The sequence below is a fragment of the Saccopteryx bilineata genome, chromosome 2 (genome assembly GCF_036850765.1).
Source record: "Saccopteryx bilineata isolate mSacBil1 chromosome 2, mSacBil1_pri_phased_curated, whole genome shotgun sequence".
NCBI classification, from domain to species: domain Eukaryota; kingdom Metazoa; phylum Chordata; class Mammalia; order Chiroptera; family Emballonuridae; genus Saccopteryx; species Saccopteryx bilineata.
Window position 1 is genome coordinate 278,771,701 of NC_089491.1, and position 23,942 is coordinate 278,795,642.

Consider the following 23,942-nt stretch of genomic DNA (forward strand, 5'->3'; position numbering starts at 1 on the left):
TGGTCCTGGAAGGTGCCAGCCATAGTCTGGGCTGTAAGATCCTCGGAGATGGGGCCTCTGCCTGTTGGACACTCTGTGCCGTGTAAAATCACGTTGTCCTTTGTGTGTGGGTTCCGAGCCACAGCCAGCAGTTCTCGGGGTGGGTTACCCGCCTGCCACGTTCACTCACTCACACACCTGGGGTTGCTGTTCACTAGTTATAGTGTGTCTAAGACTGTTATTTATACACACACACTGGCGGTGGTGAGGGGTCTTGGGTTGGTTTGGAGCAAATGCCAGCGGTCTCTTCTCACGTATCAGAAATGACCAACAGCCACTGTCCTTTGGCCGCATGAGACAGGAGGCTCTCTGCCTTTGTTACCTGCGAGCACCGGGGTGGGGTGCAGGTCCCCGGGACATGGGCTGTTCCCCTGGGGGGCTCTCACTCCACCTTTCAAGTGAGCAGTGAGCACTCCTGCCCGGCCTGAACGGGCTGTGCGCACACATGTCCACCTTCCTCCGCTGAGGACACAGGAGAAGAAACTCATGCCAGCAGCATCGGCATGGCTCTGACCGGCACGGGGGAGCCGCAGGCTGGAGGAGGCCCTTTACCGTTTCCCCATTCCCCGTGCACACCAGGAATTCGTTTTCCAAAAGGAAGCCAAAAGCAGAGAAGCACTGCGTGATTTTTCAGAAATTATTATCGTGGTAACATGTCCCTACAGGCAGCAGATAGCCGGTTCCTCAGAATTATGACCTATCCTGGGTTCAGACATGGCCTGAGTAATGAAACTGGAGGAAATGCAGAAAAACGGGTATTAATGTGAACTACGCACACTTCACGCTGCAGAAGGAGGGAACCTCTCTTAGCCAAAGATGAGCTTACTTTCCCCGAAATGCCTTTTTGGTTTTTTTTTTTTTTGCTCAGGGCCCCTGGCCTTTAACTTCATGATACCTGTTGAGAGCCGCTCTCCCAGCGCCCTCCCCATCCACGGCGACACGTTTCAGGGGAAATGGCCTGTTACTCTCCTGCGTAGCGCCGGGGTCCCTCCGTGGCCGAGACGTACAAAAGCCATCAGAAGAAATGCGGTCTGCCAAGCGGGTCAGCTCATTGTACCATCCGGGGAACCATAAGATAGTTGTGGGGGTGACGTGACGGGCTGGAGGTTGGCGGTGCCTCCGCACGGCACTCAGCGTCGATACGCGTTCATGCCCAGCTCGCCATGGCCCCTTTTCTTCTTGCATACGTGGCGAGACGTCTGATAATGGTGGTGGACGTGCATTCACAGGGTGGGCATGTCAGGGGTGGAGGCCTCCAGGAGTATTTGGTAACTGGCCTGGGACATCTCAAACGGCGATGATCAACTCCGTGGCCGCGTCCTCGCCATAAACAGGAAATGAGCTTTGGGCCGTCGGCTTCAAATCGTCGGATGGCCTCTCTGTTGATAACAAGTGGATCTCCCCTAAATGATGGCCCCGCGGATAGATTGATCTGCTTGCAATGAAGTGGTCAGATGTGACCCGCCGGATTTTCTTCGCCATTTATCCACGCGCTGACGTGTCTGCCTGCATGCCTTCCCCCTCCTCCTTTTCCTCGTCTTGATCATCAAAAAGTACTCCTAAAGAATCCATCTGTGAGTGCAGCATAGGTTGGGCCTGCTTTCTAGGGACTCGCAAGATAATGAAAGTGTTTTTTATGTGGGTATAGAGGTTTCATAGATACTACGTAAGGATAATAGAAGACATATCTTTATATATATAATGTTATATACAATGTGTAGTAGGCGGCGTTTATAGAATACTTATTACATGTCTGGCACGATACTCAACGTTTCTTAGGCAGTTTATTTAATAGAAGCAGGTGAAACAGGTGTATTAGCCCTCGTTTACATTTAAGGACCATGAGGCCCAGAGAGGTTAATGAATCTACTCAAGGTCACGCAGCATGTCAGTTAATGTAAGGCAGGCAGTCTGGCTCTAGAGTTCATGCATTTTACCAGCACCCTGTGCTCTTTCTCAGTGTAAGTACAATAAACAAAGGACAGACAATAATAATAAGTAAACCTGACTGAATATTTCCTATACATCAAGATCATCACTTTATTCAGTACTCCCCATAATTTAGTGATGTGGGAACCATTAGTCACCCCTACTTAATAGTTAGGAACAGACTTAGTTTCTAACCTGGCCTCATCTTATACATCTATCTATCAGCCGCAGAGAGAGATTCCAGTTATGGTTGGGATATGGTGGAGGCCCTCGGGGTCTCCAAAGGCCACAAGAAATCACGCGAGGGTAGCAGAAGGCCATGTCGGGCGCTGGAGGAGGCTGACCAGCTGGCTAGAGCATGGAGTCCATGAGTCACCTGTGTGGCATTCATGGACTTAGCCTCTCTGACTGCTGGCCCCAGAGTTGAGGCACTGATGGAGAAAACCACTGTGGATGGGGTGACACCGGACCATTCCCACAGCCCACGCCGTGAGCAGAAGCTCGTGCCTTAGTTGGCTGTGACCCGGTGGTGGTGGCTGTGTGCCCAGAAGCCGGGCACGTACATCCTGACCTCGGCAGTGTCTGCCTCGGGGAGGGGGACACCTGGGCTGCTTGTTCAGGTGCAGATGAAAGTGTCACTGTCTCATCCTGGGTCTGATGACCTCGTTAGGTGTCAGATTTGGGGAGGGGATTCTATGCTCTCCCCTTTTCCCCACACCCTCTCCTGTTCCTCCAAGATGTCAAAGCACCTCTGCTCCTTCCCCCCCTTCTCCTCGCTTGAGCCACCACGGCCAGAGTGCGACCTGACCAAGCTGACAGGTCAGGCTCCAAGATCCATTACCCGGAAGAACTATGGCTTGGCGTACCCTTGGCTGAGTCGGCAGCCGCGGCAGGAGGTCAAGTGCACCCAACTGGCTCTGGCCTCTTGTGCTAAGAAGCAACCGGAGTGACCTTCTGTTGCCACATCTCGCTGTGGTTTCTCTCCTTTGAAAGTTCATGCACGAACACGCGTGCCCGGGTGGTAGGATCTTGAGGGCATTTCTTTGTTTTATGCGCAGACATGTGGTGCTGGATGGGCAGCACTCACGTGCCTGAGTGAGCTCAGAAAGATATTGGACCCCGTGTCTCTCTGCCAACGGGTTCATGGTATTCTGCGTGCGTGTATGTACGCACACACGCGTGTGTGTACCTGCGCACGGACACTCATGCCCGTGACGGTGACCTGTGGGCCATAGCTCTTCCGGGGGACTGGCTCCCTTCTCCACAGGTGCTGTCAGCACTGACACACTTGACCTGGTTTTGCAGGTGTCTCGCCTTTTCCCGCCCTCTGTCTCCCTCCCCCCATCAGACACGGTCATGGCTCCTAGCCGCTTGCCTGTGCATCAGCAGCTCCGATGTCAGCCTGTCACTGGATGAGGGCCCTGCTATTTATATTTTGTTTGTGAGGAGGGAGAGGACGTGTAAACACGGCCCAGGTGGGCCCACCGCCATGCGGCACGGATGGGGCTGCCTAACGGGTCGTTCCGCCTGGACCAAGAGGTGCACGCTGTGCATGCCTTGAAAGGGTTACTGGGGATACGCAAACAAAAACAACATGCAAATGAGGCGCCGGCAACAGGTAGACTTTAATCAGATGCTGTCAGATGAATTCAGCGTCTCCCCCGATTGTCGCCTCCCCTCGCCTCCCGTTCGGAAGCCCTCATCTGCTCCAGATGTGGTTTAATTTACTGCGACTTGGCTAATTACTGTAATTAAGGATTAATTACTGTTAATTACTTTCACATAAACTCAACGCCAGTCAAAGAGCGGAGCCTTATGAAGTCTGCCACAGAAGCGAGCCTGGCTCGGCGGCCTGCGTGAGCTCTGCGGGTCTCAGAGTGTCCTCTGGCTCCGCGGCCACGGGCCCTCTCGCCCCTCTCGACCTCCCCGCATCACCGGCGGGACGGTGGGGCCAAAGGCGTGAGAGGGGTCAGAGCTCAGGCTGGCACAGGGCACCAGCTACCAGGCCCTTCCCTTCCACTGTGGGCTGCCAGAGGGACAGGGATGATGTCGGGGACGGGGCCCAGACAGCCTGCCAGAAGCTTCCGCGGGAACCGGTCACGGCTGCTTTCTCTGTGATTACACGGCCGGCTGTGTGAGCCAGGGAGAGGCCAGCACTGCGTCTGGTTGCTGAGCGCGGAGATGTCCGTCACAGGTAATTGGAGCCACAGTAAAACCAGAGGCTGGGAATCAGTCCCGGGCCATCCATTCCCATCCAGGGACTGCTTCCCCATAAGAGACGGCCTCGTCCTTGCCGTGCGGCATGGCTGAGCACATGGCACATGCCTGACCTCACAAGGACAAGGGTTAGGGCTCCCTGCGTACCTGTTCCCCAGCTTCGCCGGGCCCTCCGCTCTGTGGGGTCATGCCATCCTTTATTAGAGAGAAGGTCGGGACCCTGGTGATGAGTGAGAAACGTCTGCTCTCCTCACGTCCTGAGCCAACCTCCTGCCAGCAACCACTTGCCTTCATTTGAGGCCGAAGCCCCCCTGGGGTCCCCCACACGGGCCCCGCAGGCTCCACGTCTCGACCTCCTTTCTGGCTCCCTCCGTGGGGCCGCACCGAGACTGCTCCCAGCGTCCCTCCCCCCAGTCTCTGCGTCACCGTCCCTCTGTGTGTCTTCTGACTCCCCGCCGTCCCCCTCCCGCGGACCTCGCCGTCCCTGTCACCTCACTGCCCTGGCGCCGGCCTCCTCCGGCTGTCTGTGTTCTTCCTTCCTCCTCGCAGCACGCAGGCTCTCGAAGGCCTTCGCGTTCCTGTCCCGGGAGCCCCGCGGTGGCTGAGTGCGGTGCGGTGCGGACCTTTCCATCCTCGTCCTTTTAGACGTCCTTCTTCTCTGTGGTGGACCCTGTTCTTCAGGACCTCTCCCCAGAAGCTCTCCTGGCTCAGCCTCGGGGATTCTGGATGGTTCTCCTCTGGGGGGAAGCTTCTCCGTCTCCATCGGGACCTTGGGTGTTGGTGTTGCTCTCGCTTTGACCTCTGACCTCTGACCTCTGATGGGCAATGGATGGGGCACATTCTCTTCATTTGTTGGGTGAACCCGTCAGTCTCAGGGTGCTTATGATCACCCACTAGACTAAGAGCACCCCAGGACAGCCGTGCCACTGAGGACACATGGATGCCTCTCGCCTGCCGGACCACGGTGCCCTGAGTCATGAGCCTCTCTGAGTGCCCACTAGGGCCGCCTTCAGGAGTCGTCCTGGTCCCCTGTGCTGCCTTACACAGGACGGTTTTTCTGCTGGGATGAGGGAGGTCTCTGTGTCTTGTAAGGAAATCCTAAGAACAGATTGTTTCAAAGTGGGGTCCAAAGAAGGTCTTTTTTGATTGAAATTCTGAAAGCCGCGTTGTTGGTGCAGAGACAGCGTGCTGGGACACCATGCGGTATGTCTGTGTCCTGCGTGCTTCCGTCTGTTGCTGAAAAGTAGCCCACTTGCACACAAGTGAGGCCGTCTTCAGCTTGATGAAAGGATGCCGCTTCCCTGTAAAGGGAACCGTAATTTGGGGCTAAAGAAACAAATTAGCTTTTTACTGTCTCTAAACTCTGCAATAAATTAAAAAAGAAAAATATTAAACAGCTTCATAGTTGGATCAATTATAAAGAGATTTTAACATTTATTAAATATTTTTAAATCTTTCACTAGACTTCGTCAATCACTAGAAGGACAGTAACTTACACAATTAAACCAAGACTTTAAAAAAATAAATTAAAAAAGATGGCCCTGGCCGGTTGGCTCAGCGGTAGAGCGTCGGCCTAGCGTGCGGAGGACCCGGGTTCGATTCCCGGCCAGGGCACACAGGAGAAGCGCCCATTTGCTTCTCCACCCCTCCGCCGCGCTTTCCTCTCTGTCTCTCTCTTCCCCTCCCGCAGCCAAGGCTCCATTGGAGCAAAGATGGCCCGGGCGCTGGGGATGGCTCTGGGGCCTCTGCCTCAGGCGCTAGAGTGGCTCTGGTCGCAACATGGCGACGCCCAGGATGGGCAGAGCATCGTCCCCTGGTGGGCAGAGCATCGCCCCATGGTGGGCGTGCCGGGTGGATCCCGGTCGGGCGCATGCGGGAGTCTGTCTGACTGTATCTCCCTGTTTCCAGCTTCAGAAAAATGCAAAAAAAATAAATAAATAAAAATAAAAATAAAAAAGACTCCGTTTTTTGGCATCTGTTGTTTCTTGCGGGGTCCATGGAAACACTATTGACTTTTTTTCTTTGGCTAATGTGCAGATGGACTTGGTCTTGGTCACACACAGGCATTTACTTCCTCTGCACTGCTGTGTGTAAGTGCGGGTTCATGTTGTACATGTGCTTGTGTTTTTTACCATGTGTGCAGATTGATCTTACTGGACGTTCAGGTATGTGTGGTTTCAGTGAGTGTGCGCCGTGTGTACAGTGCAAACACGTTGGACCTGCCGCTGTGCGCTTGGGAGTTACCTGTGCCCTCGTTTCCTCCTTTGTTGTGAAACGTGTGTTACCAAGAGTCTCGATTCCCGGTCACGGTCTGAAGGAAGCATTTCTTATCTGTAATGAACCAGAGTCGACTTCAGTGGACAACTCGTAGGCGTGTTGAAAATACATAAAAGGTAAAAACCACCACGCCAAAGGACTTAACCACATCCTATTAGTTCTTGTCTGAATAATTAACTCCACTGTTGAATTTTCCTTTAAAGTTCTTTGTGTTTGTTTTGCGAGCCAACACCATCAGATCACATGTTCGCGGTGACTCACCGTGTTCTAACTCGTGAAGTGAGAGGTTGGGTGTTTTGCCCCCACCACGTGAAATGGCTAGAATACAAGAGATTCACTTAACAAACACTTTGTTTTTTTTGAATGCCTGTTGTCTGTCACACACAGTACTAGGCCCTGAGGATAGCATGGTATTAAATTAATTATCTGCAGTGATGAATTACAGTGTGATAAAAATTAACACTATACCAGTACGATGAGTAATGAACATGGTTTGACATGTAGAACGGTTTCCTCTCATGGTGGTATTTACTCAAGTGTCCAGATAGCATATATGGGCCCGGGAATGGAAGGATGACCTTTGGGTGTGATGACACTCTGACCCGAAGAGGGAGCATTCATTCCTAGGCTGCCCTTCTGCCAGCGAAGCCAGTTAGTTACTTTAGCAATATCTCTGCGGAAGGCAGAATGAAAAGATAATATCATGACATTATTTTCCTTGCTGCATCGCAAGAGCTCTAGATACTGTAGGTGAACAGGGAGACCTAGACCATTCCCAGCGCTTCTGTAACCCGTTAATGCTATGAAATCGGAAATATCCATCTCCACTTACAACGTGATGCAGATGCCTAACTTGTGGCCTGTAACCCGCAATTACTTATACTGTGTTGCATGAGCTACATGTGCACTCTAGTTTGCGCTCATCTGTTGCAGCTACATTGTACATGATTCCCCATCTTTGCAACACTGCTGTCGTTTGGGGAAAAAAAAAAAAAATATATATATATATATATGTCATTTTTTGTACTTTTAGGTGTTTAGAGATTAGCCTTCATTCAACACTTGCGAGCATGAGAAGTTATTGGATGCTCCGAGACGCCTAAAATAGATGCGCACAGATTGCATCCTCGGGACACAACGAGATTAAATGATTTATGCTGCAAATATGGGGGCTGTGTGTGTGTGTGTTTGCACTTTGGGCGTTTGTGTGAGCGTTACAGACTAGTTTGTGTGCCCCCCACGTGTGCTCACGTGCGGCCGCGGATGCGGATGGGCCTCGCTGGTGACGGTGACGGTGACGGTGACGGGGGAAGGACAGGGCTGCAAGGAGCGCCCGTGAGCGGGGAAGGGAAGGACAGAACGGCCCCGACGAGCCTGCTCCGTTCGGCCCGCCGCAGCCGCCTGCTGTTGTTTCCAGCACTGGAAGATGAAACATATTCGCTTAGGCTTCAGAACAAATGGCTTTAATAAGGGCAGAGCGAGGGTGGGGGGGAGGACACTAATCACTGGAGAGACCCATCAGGGCTCCCCCTCAGGTGACTCCGTCAGTGCCCAGGACCGCATGACCATTAACTCTGCGTGCGGTCAGGACAAGTTCTCAACATTCCGGGGGATCCTTCAATGGCAGCAAGAGTCATTTGGAATCCAGGGAAGATGTATATCAGTCGTAATTGGATTCTGGCCCGGGCTTTTAGGACGGATTATCTATGCTGAGGCCCCGGGAGGGGCTGGGCAGAGCAGAGGGTTGGGATCTGAGACACGGCAAGAGAGCAGTCACCACCGCCGGCCGCGGGCTGCGTGGTCCCGGCACACCAGGAGTCAGGTGGCCCGTCTGTGCTTTGAGCGACGCCCCGTCCCCCCGCAGAAGCAGGGCTCTGAGTGTCCTGCAGGACAAACTTGGGGCTCAAAGGGGGAGCCCGCCCTGGTGGCGCAGGGCGAGACAGACTCTCTAAGGCCTGGAAGTGCCCCATCCAGTGTCTTCCCGCTGCCCCACACCCCCCTACTTCATTACAGTCAGCCTGCAGGCCACAATTGCCCTGCTTAAGCCTCAAATCATTATAATTACCATTATTAGAAATGGCTGCGGGGGAGGCAGCGCGACACCAAGTAAAATGTGCGAGCGCATCCGCCGGCCCCTGGAATCACCGTGGCGGAGCTCAGGGGACCACAAGGCAGGAGGGTTCCACCAAGGCCAGCTAATACGACGGCTGTCAGCTCCACTCACCCCACCTGTCAAGACGGGGATGCGGCCGGGTTCATTTTTTTAATTGACACCTTCCTCTCTTGTTCCACGCTCTGCCGTCTCAACCTAATTCCTCCTTTCATCTTCCTCCGCCGAGAAAAAGCCCTGCCTCTGCTCCCCGAGCCAGGAGAAGGGGAAAAGCCACAGGAAGAACAATGACACACGCATTGTCCTCCAGAAAATACATAGATTTGTAACAAAGGCACCAGCCGGGAAATGGCACTGGAAGTCAGAAAAATAATTGTCGACCAAACGTGAGGCAGAGACCATGGACAGATGGAGGGAGGGAGACTGGAAGAAAAAGAAAAATAAACCTCATCAAAACAGGATGGAAAGGAAGAAGAAAGAGAGAAAAACTTGCCTAAAAATGTGGGGGGTTGGGGAGAAGGAGGCCGAGGAGGGGTGAGGAGACCGTCGTGTCCCTGTTGCCTGGTGTCCTGCTTGTCCCTCTTTAGCGCAGCCCAGAGCTCGCCGTTGAAGAGAAGGGGCGAAGTCCTTTCTGTGGATTTCAGAAGGGACCACGAGGTGGGGGAGGGATAGAATGCTGCCCACGGGGACCTCAGGAGAAGGGAAGAGTGAGTTCTGCCAACAGCGGTACCTCCGCTTCCTTGCCTGGTCTCTTCTCAGCGCATGGGGACGAGCAGCTCCGCTCCGGGAGTCGCCGAGAATGCTGGTGGTATTTAACGGGGGCCTGCCCTGCACCCTCAATCAAGGCACGAATTGGGATGAAGTTAGGGAGATAGAGCTGTTTACTACAATATTGCTATCTCATTTTTTTTCTTTAGTTTTTATTTTTAATTAATTGGAGGCATAATTCATATAGATAAATGCACCTGCTTTGTGTTGCGTGCACTGGGACAAATACACGGATCTCCCGAACCACCCCCCCCCCATAGAGACAGAGGACACCTGCGTCACCCCGGAAGAGTCTCCAGCGCCCTCACAGTCACACCGCACCCCACCGCTGTCGCTGGCCCCAGCCATCCTGATGTGTGCTTGGTTGTTTCTGATTAGTTTCTCTCCTAGAATTTCCTGTCAGTGAATTTACACAGAATGCTGTCTTCCGTGTCAGGCTTCTTATGTATAAAGTCCCTGGAATAACGTTCTAACACGCGTCCCCGTCGGTGCTTGGCTCGGGAACGTGTTTCTCTTTGTCGCTGAGTAGTAGATCAGTGTGGGAAAATGCCACAATTTGTTTATTTAATCACCCACTGAGGGACTTTTGGATTGTTTCCAGGTGGGGGTTCTCATGAATAAAGCTACGGTGAATGTTTGGGGACAAATCTTTGCACGGCTTAATATTTTCACTTCTGTTACTTGAACACCTAGGACCTATATTCCTAAGTCTTGCGGTAGCTCTATATTTAATTTCATTTAAAAAATAATAATAAAACTAACAGATTGTTTCCCAAAGTGGTTATATCTCCAGTGCTTCTTGAGTGAGATCAAACCATCTTTTCCACAAACAAGAAATGAGATGAGATGGCGTATCGAGATAGAAATTGATCAGCACGGCTGGTTGATACAGGCTTGTCCTGTTTTTCAAAGCTGTCTTGATACTCAGGTGAATAGTTCACATTGTTCCATTTTTAAAATTAGACAACATTAGAATAAATCCTTCTCTAAAACGAGGTCTTGAGTGTCAGTTGCCATAGTCCAGTTGTGCAGCTCACTCATTTTATAGGGAACATGAAAGCCCTGTTCTGCCTAATGTGTCACGGCCCAGTTCCTCGGCTTCTGCCCGAGCCCTTCCCTAAGTCACTCCCCCTGGACCCCCCCCCCCGATTTTCATTCCTCCCACCCTTATTTAGACTGAGGTGCCATTCGGATGGGGAGTGCTTTTTGTCTCTCGTTGGTGTGATAGTTGGTCTGCTTAAGCGATGCCACTTGGGGGGCGTGTTAGAGATTGAGAGTGTGTTTTCTCCTCTTCACAGTCACCACACAACATATGGATGTCATGCATACCATAGATGCTCAGTACGCACTCACACAGGTGACGCTGCAGCCCGGGAAACCCCCACCACTCTGTTGTCCAAGGTGGACGTAGGGCCCCCTGGAAGGGTCCGTCACAGACACACACTCACACGCGGGCTCTGCCTGTGTTCATTAGGAAACTGTCTCCCCTGCTCCTGTGCCTTCCATGGGATCCGTGGGCCTCTCCGTGCCATTGAGTAAAGAATGGCGCGACAGAGCTCAGAAGTATTTGGCTGTGGGTGTTACCGTGCACCTCGCAGGCTGGTCCGCACAGCGCTCGCTGCCCTCCCCCGGTGTGCGGGGCACGGAATCATTCCGGGACTCGGTGATATCTGCTCCCTGAACCGCCCAGACGGGTCTTTTGTTCGTGGTTATTGAGAGGATTGTCACAGCCATTGACCTACTCAGCTCGACTTCAAAAGAAATGAGCGTTTTCTTCCTCTTTCATTTCTAAAAGCAGATATGGCAATTTGCTTAAATTGCTGTCTTGAAAAGTTTAGATGATTATACTTTTTTTCCCCTTCTTGCCTCCCCTCCCCCTTTTCATTTAAGCAGCGCAGTGGCGTCTGTTTTGCTGGGATTGGACACAGTTCCTGCCACAGCTTTTATGAAGCGGCTGGGCACGTCTGTGTGTGCGTGTGTGTCTATGTGTGCATCTGTGTGATGTGCGTGTTTTTGTGTGTACGTGCATTTCTGTGTGTATATCTGCATATCTGTGTAAATATATGTCTGTGTGTGCACGTTTGCATGAATGTGTGTGAGTGTGCATGTCTGTGTGGGTGGGTGTGTGCATGTACTTCTGTGTCCTTCCACATTAGTATTCATATACCTAATATCTCAGAAATGAAATTAGACTATATTGAAATATTTGGTTAACATTTTATACTTTAATTCTAAGGTCCATATTTGTGGACAAATACTAGAGGTTTATAGCAAAAAAGAAAGAAAAAGCCACAAAACAAAAATAAAAAAAAAAGAAACAATGGAAAGTCTCTATTTCTTTGTAGAAAAAGATCTGACAGCAAATAATAGTATCAGTGACTTCAGAATAATCACACTAGGTTACATTTTAAGATTTTCCTATCTGGAGAAGGGACAGTTTGGTACAAATGTGGGGTGAAGACATAAAGCCATAAGGGAAGAACTGGAGGTGGGGACACAGGGGACAGTGTGATGGTGATGAAATGCCATGGCCGGTTGGCACCTGTGTGGGCACCTTAGTCCTGGGTCCCATTTCCAGGGGTCATAGTTATTGTGACTGTGATCTGTGACCATGACAACAAAGCATCCCGAGCCATTCCTTCCTGGCATGTGCTTTCTGTGGGCCAAGTCATCTGAAAAAAGTACATGTCACATTATGGATAGAAAGAATGAAAAGAAAACATGAAAAGACTCAGTTCTGATCCCTCAGTAGTAGCCAGCTGTAGTTCAAATAGAGGACTCTGTTAGGGAGAGGACCGGTGGATGCAACTCAACCCCGTAGCAAGGGTTTGTGTGATAGGGAATCGGAGCATGCACTGAGCACCCGGTGTGTTGCCGGCAACTGTGGGAGGTGCTTGGGACACAAAGATGAATCCTTAGTGAATCCATAAGCTGCTGAAAGTGTGTTATGTGCCAGGCGTGAACACCACAGCTTTGCTCTTGGGGAGATGCAGAAGGCAGATGCACCACCAACTCTTTTCAGTCCACAGTTAAAGTTGTTTGTGATACAACGGTTGGCAGCATTCTGTGGGAAGGCAGAAAAGGGAAAATGAACTCTGCCTTTGGACCTTGACCCTGGATCTCTGGTACCAGATACGGGATCAAGAGTTGGAAACCATCAGAACTGGAACATGGTCAACTATGGCAGCCAAAGTCAGAAGGGAAGCGTGAACATCCAATGAGCCGGTAATGCATAGATGCGTGTGGTTTCGAGTGCCCGAAGAAGGGGCCGCTGCTCCCTGTCCACCTTGGCGTGTGGGATGAACAGCATGGTCCATCCCAGCTGAGCTGTGGACCGAGCGGCACACGCTCTCAGAACAAGTGGAGAAGGCAGCCACGTCGTCTCTGTGACTATTTGTGGCCCACAGAGTGAAGCCAGCACCCGTGGGCTTTGAGGGAGCTATCTCTGCACTAGGTGGGCCCCAGGGACCTTTTGGTAAAATCCGACTTAGGGACCCAGAATTCCTTTCCTAGCCCAGAGACTGGAGGCTGTAAATTGCAATGCCTGTTAACAAGCAGCCCGAAAGGGTCCTCTACGTCTAATGTATTTCAGACCCAGGAGGGAAGAAGGGTGGCCCACTGGGCCTACAGTCGTTGTCTCCTGTGGCGAGATGTCACATCCGTCCCGGGAAGTAACTGCGCAAGAGGCCGATGTCCCTGCGGGCTGCTCAAGGGAGGGAAGCCAGCGTTTCTTCTCCTCCTTTTCCGCTGCACGGCCCTCATAAATGGGGAAAGCATTTTAATAAGTCCCTTGGTCACCATCGTGGTTACGATCTCTGGATGAGGACAGCTCTGTGAGGCTGGAGTCAGCTTGTGTGTGTGTGTATGTGTGTGTGTGTGTTTGTGCCTGACTTACACACCACCAAAGCCACAGTGACGTGCTAGGTGAAAATCACCTCCGTTAACAGCAAAGAAATGTCACCATCAATTCTAAGGGGGACTTGTAAACCTGGAGCTAACAGCCGGTGGTTTAATTCTTTTAAAATAGAAATTTCTTTGACCTTTTTTAGCTGGAACCGCAATCTCGCCTGGGGAGGAAAAATACACACACACACACACACACACACACACACACACACATTTATGAGGAAGAAGAAAAGCCAAGAGTTGTAGTTTCCATCTAAGAGCCAAATACAAAATACCCGTCTTTGCAAAGCGGTCTCCTAGGCGTTCTTGAAGAGAACATACCTCTTCCTACTCATGGGGCAGGGAGCGTTAGAGAACCCCCAGAGTGAGGAAGCGTGCAGATGACTGGTTCCGTCTGAGGTGAGGGAAGAAGGGTCTCAGAGCCTTCAGCAGCAGGGTGCCTGTGTGACCCATGGACCGGAGGACCCATCGTGTGTTCACACTGTCACACCCTGGGTGCCCAGTACAGTCGTGGACTTATGGTAGACAGCAGGCAAGCGGATGGATGGAAGGAAGGAAGGAAGGAAGGAAGGAAGGAAGGAAGGAAGGAAGGAAGGAAGGCTACATAGGGGCCAATTCCCACGTTAGAACCTGGGTGTCTGTTTCGGGAAGCTGCTACAGAAGAACAGTCTGTTTCTAACTATTATATAACCTTGCTTAACCTCCGACTTAAATCAAGGAAGCGGAGCGCTGCGGCCTCACCCACGACAAGGAGCCCATGGAGATCAGCAGAGCCTGGATTGAGCTTTTGTGTAGAGACCCACAGCTCGGGAGGGGACGGTGCCAGCCAGCTCCCTGCTGGGAAATGCGGGAGGCGGGACTTCTGAGAGTGACTGTGGAGCCTCCTGACAGTGATGAATGCAGAGTGCTGATGGAGAACTCCATCACAGAGCAGGGATGCCACAGCGGTGCGTCCCAGGGACCGGGAGGGAGCGGCACCACGCGTGGACTCCGACACCATGGTCCACGGCCCTGCTGCTGGAGGGTCCGTTCCTGGCCCGCAACTGCACATGCCAGCGAAGGAGGTGCTGGGGCAGAGAGCGGAAGTGGGCAGAGGCAGAAAGACCCAGCTCGCCTCGGCAGTGCCCGCTGGGTGTCGGCTGGGACACTCTCTCCACACAGACATCCAATCACCGGACAGAACACAATGGCCATAATGACAGTAATGCCTATCACCACGATGACAATTGATAACAGTTCTGTCGATCTCTCCGGTTCCTTTCTCTCATGGGAGCCAGAATCTTGGATGACCCCAATGTGTTGAATTGTTTCTTTTTTTCTTTTCTTTTTTCTGAAGCTGGAAACGGGGAGGCAGTCAGACAGACTCCCGCATGTGCCCAACTGGGATCCACCCGGCATGCCCACCAGGGAGCGATGCTCTGCCCATCTGGGGCATTGCTCTGTTGCAACTGGAGCCATTCTAGTGCCTGAAGCAGAGGCCACAGAGCCATCCTCGGCACCCAGGCCAACTTTGCTCCAATGGAGCCTCGGCTGCGGGAGGGGAAGAGAGAGACAGAGAGGAAGGAGAGGGGGAGGGGTGGAGGAGCAGATGGGCGCTTGTCCTGTGTGCCCTGGCCGGGAATCAAACCCAGGACTTCCGCACACCAAGCTGACGCTCTACCACTGAGCCAACCGGCCAGGGCCTGAATTGTTTCTTATTTCTCCTTTCTCTGCATCAAGCTTGTGAGTTTATAATAGCTGTGTTCTCATATTAAAGATGGGGAAACTGAGTCAGTCTGGAAGGGGAAGAGAGGTAGGTGCTCAAGGTCATGGCCTCACGAGTGGCAATGCTGATATTAAAATCTGTATTTTCTCCGCCCTGCCGTATTGCCTCTCCAAGGGAAAATAGCAAAGCAGGAGACTTAAACATTACAGTGAAAAATAGAAGGAGCACACGGGCCAGAGACCGAGCAATGGCCTGGAAATGAGAATCGCTGAGTTCTGTCTCCCAGACGCTGCCCTGGGACTCTGCTTGTCATCACAAGCGGGGTGTTCAGAGGGCCGTGGACATGACCGAGCCCTTCCCATGCAAATGCCGTTTTATCTCAATAACAACAGGGATGGCTTTACCTACATTTCTGCCCTTGTGAGATCGGGCTAATAGTATCGTGTCTTCGCCAGAGTGCCCTAATAATGAATATGTTGGAAGGTGCTCAGAACTACAGAGGAGGTGCCCTTTGGAACACCACAAGTTGTCCACAGAAAATTTGTCAAGTGATTTGGGATCTTCTGATGGGGCCGTACCACCCAAATGCAAAGCACCCGAAGAAGGACATAGCAGTAGTCACAGTATCGAGGTGGTTGTCTCAGACGGTCATTAGCAGAGTGAGAGCCCGTCTGAGGTCAGACTTCTCCCGGAGTCTGCAGGAAAGTCTTGCAGTGAGTCCTTGGCGTGTCCACATGCATTTGCATGCGGCCAGAGTTCCTAGCATTGCCTTCCTGAGTTCCTCCAAATACTTTCACTGTCCGATCCAGCCAGAGTCGACGTGGCCGAGTCACGTGCTCACGAGCGATCTTCCCCATTGGTCACCATCACACATCATCACTACTGGAACGAAACCCGTCGCTCCTTGGCCTGTTGCTCCAACGTGGTCTTTGGCATTACCCAGGAAGTCTGTGATGACTGAGTCACAGATAAAGTATAATGCAGGATGTTTTTAAGGGCCATCCTAAGGACTTTGAAATAAGGTGTTAAATATAACTTTCCTATGGCCAAAGAAAACGTAGGAAGAGAGTCTTCTTTGGGTGTCAAAAGCAGTCAGAAGTGTTTTCCCTGCACTTGGCATCTTGGTGGTTTAAGGGGACCAGAGCACGCAGTCTGGTGACCGACAGCGTGCCACGCACAGTCTTAATCACTTAGCGTGGTCATAGTGGTAGCAAGGGCGAGATCCTTAAATGTATGTTGAGAGCGTTGTCTTGTTTTTCTAAGTGAGTCTTGTCTAGAGTCTTCCCCACCCTCCCTCGCTTTAAAAGCAGCAGTTTTATATTGATCCTACGTGAATTCTCACGTTCTTTGCAAAGATTTCCGTCGGGTGCTCAGGGTTCCACATAGGTGACAGGTGCAGAAGAGGGGGCACAGGCTCCCACTCCTTTCCGTAGAGGGGGGGCCACTTTGGTCTTTTTAAAAGTTTCCCCCCCATTGATTTGAGACAAAGAGAGAGGAAGGCAGAGAGAAAGAAGCATCAACTCGTTGTTTTCCTTAGTTGTGCACTCACTGGTTCCCTCTCACACGTGCCCTGACCGGAGGTCAAACCGCACAACCTTCATTCACCAGGACGACACTCTATCCACGGAGCCACCTGACCAGGGCCTGGTCCTGTTTTTAAAATGTTGGGTTTCCAAGTAATCCTACAGGAAGGCATCCGGTCTCGCAAAGTTCTGTTGGAAAACCCCTGCATGCTTCTCCTTTTGTTCTCCCGTCCATCTTTGCCGGCCCTGCTGCTGTTCCGGTCATGTGGGTGAGGATTGGAGGCTCAGACCCCCCTTCCAACTCTGAACTTTCTTCTTTTACCATCGAACCCAGCAAACCCCCTTTCCCGGATCTAGACCACTAGTGACCTTGAGGATGATCTTGTTTCTTTCCGCTGGTCCAGGCTGCGGCAAGAACTATTTTGGCAACCCAGCCACTTCCAAAAATGTATGGCTTCTTTTCTGGCATAAATAGATACAGAGTTCAAAGTCCTGAAAAGTGGGATGAAAGCTGTCCCCAGAGCCCAGTCTGGTCGTGTGCACGTGCTTGGCCTGTGAAGGAGGAGACACGACAGTGTGTTTCTGTGTGGTCCGTGGCCACGTCTGAGATCAGGACAGCCACTGGCTCTGGCAAGCCTTCCACAAGGGACTGTGCTGCTTCTTCACCGCGAGTGATGGGGCCACCCTAGAAGTGAGCGTGAATCTGCCGGTTTGCACGTGGGGAGGGGGCCAGCGGGCTTGTGCTGAGTGGAGGCGAGCGTGCGATAATTAACCGTCCTTCCAGTGGGGGAACTAACCGACCTCAGTGACAAGCAGGTGTCCTTGGACTTGGCCTGAGGTGTGCGGTGTGACCGAGGTGGTGGCTACCTGCATGTCCCCGCAGGACTTGTGAACTGGGACGTGCTTAGATCGGAGGTTGAGATCCGAAGGTAAGGTTGACAAGTCAGAGCAGGACTCCGCTGGGTGACACAGACACCCTAACTCCAGAGTGGGGACGGGTGTGCCAGCACGGAAAATGGTAGGGGAGCCTCACACTGTCTTTTTGGTTTCTGGTCTGTCAGAAAGATGAAGGTTCTACTAATAATACAGACAGGTGCGCAGGATTTCAGATGCAAAGTCCTCCGAAGCTAAGAGCATCAAATCCAAACCCCTTTATTTCACATAGGACATACAGAGAGATCGTGTCACACCATAGATAGTCATCATATAACACAAAGGATGTGTCAGTGCACACATGTGTGCACATGTATGTATGTGTGTGCCTTATGTTTGTACGTGTCAGTGTACATGTGTATGCATGTGCGACTCTGTAGTGTGTGTGTGTGTGTGTGTCCAGGGACTGCAGGGAGAGCTGTTCAGTGGGATCCAACCCCCTTTCTCTACTCCCATCTCCTGCCGGCTTTCAGAAGCAGTCATGTGTGTCCAAGGACAGGCCAGGAGATAATGAAGTGGAAATGAGAGCTCTCCATCCGGCCTGTTCAGACAGAGGTGGCAAACCCCCTGGCCAGTCCTGATTCCTCTGCTCTGTTGCCTCAGGTCAGCGTAGCCATCCTGAGAAGAGGTCCTGGCCGACACTGTGACCTCCATCATCTGAGGTTAAGTGAGGTGTCATTCAGAGGGGCCGGCAGGGATGAGCAGGTTCCTTCCCTCTGAGGCACAGAGTTTGCAGAAGTCCCTGGCTGCCCGGGACCTCCGACCCGGACTACAGAGCGCACCACAGGAGTGTTTGCAGGGCGGCTGAGTGCGGGGGAGGCCCTCCTGGAACCCTTGAGAGGGCAGGCATTGCCGTCCCGGGAGCCAGTGTCCATGACCTTGTCCTCCGCTCTGGGTGCAGAGTGGGTCCACACAGGGCATCCCCGGCTCCCATGGGGATTTGAAACCAACACCCTCACCCTGTGGGAGGGAGTGGGGGCTGGGGTGTTGGTGGGCGATGGAGAAGACAGGAGGAGACCTGCCTCCGTGTCAGACGGCATCAGGAACTCAGGAGGGACCTGGGAGGGAACACCTGCCACTCGGTCCTGGCTTCATTGTAGCCGGATCTTGCCTCCTGGGCACAGCCTAGGAGGTCTCACTCCCTCTGGGGAGACTCTCCAAGCCACCGGAGCCAGCCAAGGTCAAGGACAACTAAAGCCTCTTAAGATAACTTCCCATCTCTCAATGGATTTCAGGACAGTATTAAAGCAACACAGAAAATTTGGAAAACCAAGGGAAAGATACTGCTAGTCCTGTTCCCAAAATACAGCAGTCATTGTGTTTCTTAGTATTTAGTATCCCCTCCAATTGTTATTCATTTGCAGACTGGTACCTAGAGATACAGACAGATTAGATAGAGACACAGAAATAGAGACAGAGAGATAGGAATTAGATACGGAGATAGATATAGAGATGGAGACAGAGAGAGATGGAGACATAGATTAGATTGCTAAAATTGGAACATAGGCAAGTATCTAGCTTACTAAACTCACAACTTAAAACAGGATAGGAGTTTTTCATGTTGCTCTTTCAAATAATTATTTTTAACAGATTTTATTTATTGATTTTAGAGAGAGGAGAGAGAGAGATAAGTTGGGGAGGAGAGCAGGAAGCATCAACTCATAGTTGCTTCTCTTATGTGCCTTGACCAGGCAAGGCCAGGGTTTCAAAGCGGCGTCCTCAGTGTTCCAGGTCAACGCTTTATCCACTGCATCACCACAGGTCAGGCTCAAATGATTATTTTTAACAACTGCTGAATATTCCTTAGATAGAGTTTTAAGGGTCATTATCCAAGAAACAGGAGACAGTAATGATGAGTAGCATTTATTATATTTGTCAGTCCTGGGCTGACACAAGGAGATAATGATCTATTTGTGGTTTCCTCTTTTTTCAAATTCTGTGGAATACTACTTGTCAGCAAAACAAAAGCGGAATGAGGTACATATTTCTGGTAGTTGGTTTTGAGTGGCTGGATGTTTCTGATAGATTTGATTATTTACATGAACTCGTTGTGATTAGCAAGTCTTGGGCCCTTTGACTATACCAAAGACTTTTATAGAAGAACAGTAAGTAGCAAGGGGAATGATTGGGTGGATGGGTAGATGAATGGATAGATGGGTGGATGGATAGGTGGATGGATGGATAGATGGGTAGATGGTAGGTGGATGGATGGGTGAGTGGCTGGGTAGATGAATGGATGGTTGCATAGGTGAGTGGGTGGGTAGATAGATGAATGGATGAGTAGATGGATGGAGCAGTGGATGGATGGGAGTACGGGAGGAAGGGGCACTTGAATCCGTCATTGATCAAAGCACCTGTTAGGAGAACCATAGACCAAGCGGGCCAATGTGGAAGGTGTACCTTGTCTGATAGTGGTTACCACCATCTGATGGATCAAGAATCAGTGTCTAGGAATGATAGTTTGAATGAATACAGACATACCCAAACCTTTTTTGCTTTACCTAAGAAGTTAGGATTTAAACAAAAACATTACTGCATAGGAGAAACCGTATAGTATCATTTTAGAAAAAGTATTTAACCTCTTTTGTAAAAGTATTTCAAATGTAGTAAACGCTTCGCAAAAGCCAAGGCATTGGAGATTCATTTAAAGTTTCGTTTAAAAGGAGCTTTCAAATTGGGGCTGAGTGTGTGTGTGTGTGTGTGTGTGTGTGAGAAAGAGAGAGAGAGAGAGAGAGAGTGTGTGTGTGCGTGTTCTCTGGATGCTCATAGCTATGTGTGCTGGCCTTTTTTACTAAAATGCATCTGTGTGTCTTTGTGTATGTCTGAAATATCTGAGAATACAGTATTTAGACCCCATTAACGATGGTAAAAATGTACAGATAAACTGGATCATTTATGGTTATGATATGGCTACTGTCAAAATAGCATGCTATTTTGACAGTTGCTTTATCTTTCCTCTTACTGAGTCTACAATAAGAAACTTGTTTCTTAGCAACTAAAATATATCCTCAAACCAGAGCATTTAAAAAAGAAAGAAAGAAAAAGCCCACACACAAAAATATATACACACGGTTGATGTCTAGGTAAGCTCTTCCCGTCGAGTGGGGTGGAGGTGACTGGCCGGGCCCCGAAGGCCTGTCGGTGGCACAGTGGGCACCTCTGGCTGTGCCGGCTTCTCTGAGAGTCCGGATGCCGGAGCAAGACGGAGGCCTGGGGAAGACTCTTGTTATTCTTTTTATTCTTCCTCCCAATGTCCTTTTTGTTTTAAACCGTGGCTTGTCCAGTATGTGAGGTGGGAGCGTTCAGTGAGTGTGGACTCACCAGCTCCGGGGCAGAATGCCTGTGTCCTGGTGAGTCTTCCCTGTGATGTGTAGTCAGGAGCTCGTCTATGATGTCATTAGCTGAAATGACCACTACGTAGGAACTGGGGGACAAAGAGGGATTTACCTACTTCAGGCCTGTGGGGTTATGTCCGTAAAACAGTTGTGGAATTCTCTAGTCCAGAGGTCGGCAAACTGCGGCTCGCGAGCCACACAGGGCTCTTTGGCCCCTTGAGTGTGGCTCTTCCACAAAATACTACATGTGGGCGCTACCTCGATAAGGAATGTACCTACCTATATAGTTTAAGTTTAAAAAATTCGGCTCTCAAAAGAAATTTCAATCGTTGTACTGTTGATATTTGGCTCTGTTGATTAATGAGTTTGCCAACCACTACTAGAGTGACAGTTCTCAAAGTAGCATCTGGGGATCCCCACACCCTTTCAGGGGACAACAGAACTATGTTGGTAATAATACTGACATTATAGCCCTGGCCTGTTGGCTCAGTGGTAGAGCATTGGCCCGGCATATGCAAGTCCCGGGTTTGATTCCTGGTCAAGGCACACAGGAGAAGCACACATCTGCTTCTCTGTCCTTCCCCTTTCTCTCTCTCTCTCTCTCTCTCTCTCTCTCTCTTCCCCTCCTGCAGCCATGGCTCAATTAGAGTGAGTTGGCCTGGGTACTGAGGATGGCTCCAAGGCCTCTGCCTCAGGCACTAAAAAAAAAAAAATGGCACTGTTACTGAGCAATGGAACATTGGCCCCAGATGGGCATAGCATCACCCCCTCCTGGGCATGCCGGGTGGATCCTGGTCAGGGAGTATGCAGGAGTCTGTCTCTCTGCCTCCCCTCCTCTCACTAAATAATAGTAATAATACTGACATTATTTTCTTTCTCATTCTGCATCTTTCCTGTGTATCTAGTGGATTTTTCCGGAGGCCGTGTGATGTGATAACCTTACAGAGTGCAGACACAGACAGGAGACCCACCTGATCCTATTGTCAAACACTGAAAAGATTTGCAAAGAAGTAAAACAGAGCCCCTCATTATTTCTGTATCAGAAAGAGTATACTCCCTAAAAACATGTTACTTCCATTAACATACAGTGGGGTGGTTGTTTCAAGGTAAATTAATAACCATTAGAAATCTCTTAGTTTCAGATCCTCTAACACAGTGAACATTGATCATCGAGACACTCTTCAGAGTCCTCAGTAAGTTAGAAGAGTGTCAAAGGGCCACAGGCCCCTAACGATTGAGAATCACGCCTCCCAAGTACTGGGTCTGGGGGCCTCTGTGTGGCTCATGGGTTTGGAGGCATCCCCGGCACCACAGAAGGACTCACAGTGGCTCCCAAAATGAGCAACTGAGTGTCCTTTTAGCTTCCCTCAAGGTTGTTGTTTTTTATATTCAGGTAGATAATCAACTTTTAAGAGGTGATTATTATCACTTCTGCTCATAATTTTCTTACCCCGATGCCAAACCCAGTGCTTTCTAAGGTCAGTGTCCTCCGGCACACAGGTGCCCGCCTGCCAAGTACCGTGAGCCTGATCGCCATTCCAGAACAGGTCTGAGCCGCACGGCCTGGGGAGAGTCCCGAGTATGGAAGGGGGAGGGGGCATTGCTCATTAAGCTCTATTAAATATTAATTAAAATATAAATTCAGAACCTCACCAACCCCTGACAGTTATCAAATCTAATTAAGTTGTGGGGCCCATTGCCATCTCCCCCCCCCCCCCCGTGTCATTGGGTGTGGATGGGGACATGAGCCATCTTCTGCCCGTCAACACCACGAGGGCTTTGAGAACCCAGGCATTGGCCAGGAAGGAGATGGGAAGTCGCAGTGGTGACGTTGTTCGGAATGTGAGGAGTGGAAGGGGTGATTCTGACCTGGGTGGGGGGCACAGGGGATCCACCGAGGGGCGCTGTGGGCAGCGGTCTGGCCTCTGTCCTTGGTGGGAGAGAGGTGACATCCTCCGTGCACCAGTCTGCATTTACATGAGCATCTTCTGCTCCTGGGAAGTGGCTGTCGCATCCTGGGGGCTGGTTTCAGTTCAGTAACTCTCCTGGGGAGAAAAATAGTGTGTGTGTGCACGTGTGTGTGTGTGTGTGTGCGTGTGTGTGTGTGTTGGCATTGAAGTGTCGCAGAATATAAATTGGAAGGGTGTAGAGACGAATTTGACTTCCCATAGCAGGTGTCAGTGAGGACGTTTCGCAGACTCTCCGAGTAGAGAACAAAGTCAGACCTGCAGCCTGCCCACACGGCAGGGCACGAGGGGGCGTCGTCACCTTCTCTGGCCATCGGGAGTTCTTCGGGGAAAGTGAGAAAGCACGCACTTTGAGGTTTGGGGACTTTCCAGGTGATGCAGCTCGGTTTTGAAAATAATGATTCCACGTTACATGGGGAACTCGTAGTCTCGCTTTTCTGTGAAAAGCCTACAGATCAACGTTTCCGTCGTCTGAACAAAAGCAGGGGTGTTGGACTTCTCCGTCATCATTTCCTTGGTTTGGTTTATGTTGTTTTTGCTGTTGTTGTTTTGTGTTGTTTTATAGCAGGACTTTCTTCTTTTTCCTCTTTCTCTTCTCCTTCTCTTCTTTTTTTTAATGAGCATTTAACAATGAGCCTGAGAGCAGTGGCACAGTGTTGACAAACAGGGCAGCGACAGCTCTCCGGGGCCTTTTAGTTGATCCCGTCCGGTGGGCGTGACTGCGTCGTGGGACTTCCTCATGCCTCCTCGTTCTACTCCGCTATTGGCAGCTGGATCCCCAAGTCTGCGAGATGGATGACGTTTTGGTTGTCGGGCAGGACTTCCTCGAATTTAAAAGTGTTTTCTGCCAGGCCTGGCTCTGCCAGCCAGCCCCCTTGTGTGTGACCCAGCCTGTGCGTGGTCCTAACCCTCTGGTTCTGGGCAGCAATACTATTACATGTCCAGGCTGGGGACATGTAATAGTATTGTCACTCCCGTGTGTTAGCAATTTCCCTGCGGTCTCTTTTATTTCCCTTTCAGTTTGGGCCTGAGCACTTGCCCGAAGGAATGTGGGTAAACGCCGCCCGGGTAGGGAGAGGGGCTGTCACTGCTCCTGTGATGGGCCCGAGGGGGGAAATTCTGCCTCCTGTGGCCCCGAGGGTCAGCTCCTCTCATCTCCCTCAGCCTGTGTCACACAGACGCATGGTCCCTAGCCATGGAGGGGGGCTCAGGACAATGCAGACCTGGCCGTCT

At 51.0% G+C, this 23,942-nt stretch overlaps 1 protein-coding gene across 4 annotated transcripts in view; it reads left to right on the forward strand.

Moving 5' to 3' along the window:
* Positions 1-23,942, forward strand: part of PBX1 (PBX homeobox 1) — a 240,496-nt gene that overhangs the window by 138,629 nt on the left and 77,925 nt on the right. The window contains exon 1 of one of the 4 annotated variants that reach the window (XM_066261024.1): positions 3,858-4,162. The exons of the other annotated variants lie outside the window; for them this stretch is intronic. Within the exon in view, the coding sequence (XP_066117121.1) occupies positions 4,150-4,162 (13 nt within the window). The 5' untranslated portion in view covers positions 3,858-4,149. Of the gene's footprint in view, positions 1-3,857; positions 4,163-23,942 lie in introns of those variants that run through there. 4 annotated transcript variants of the gene reach the window in all.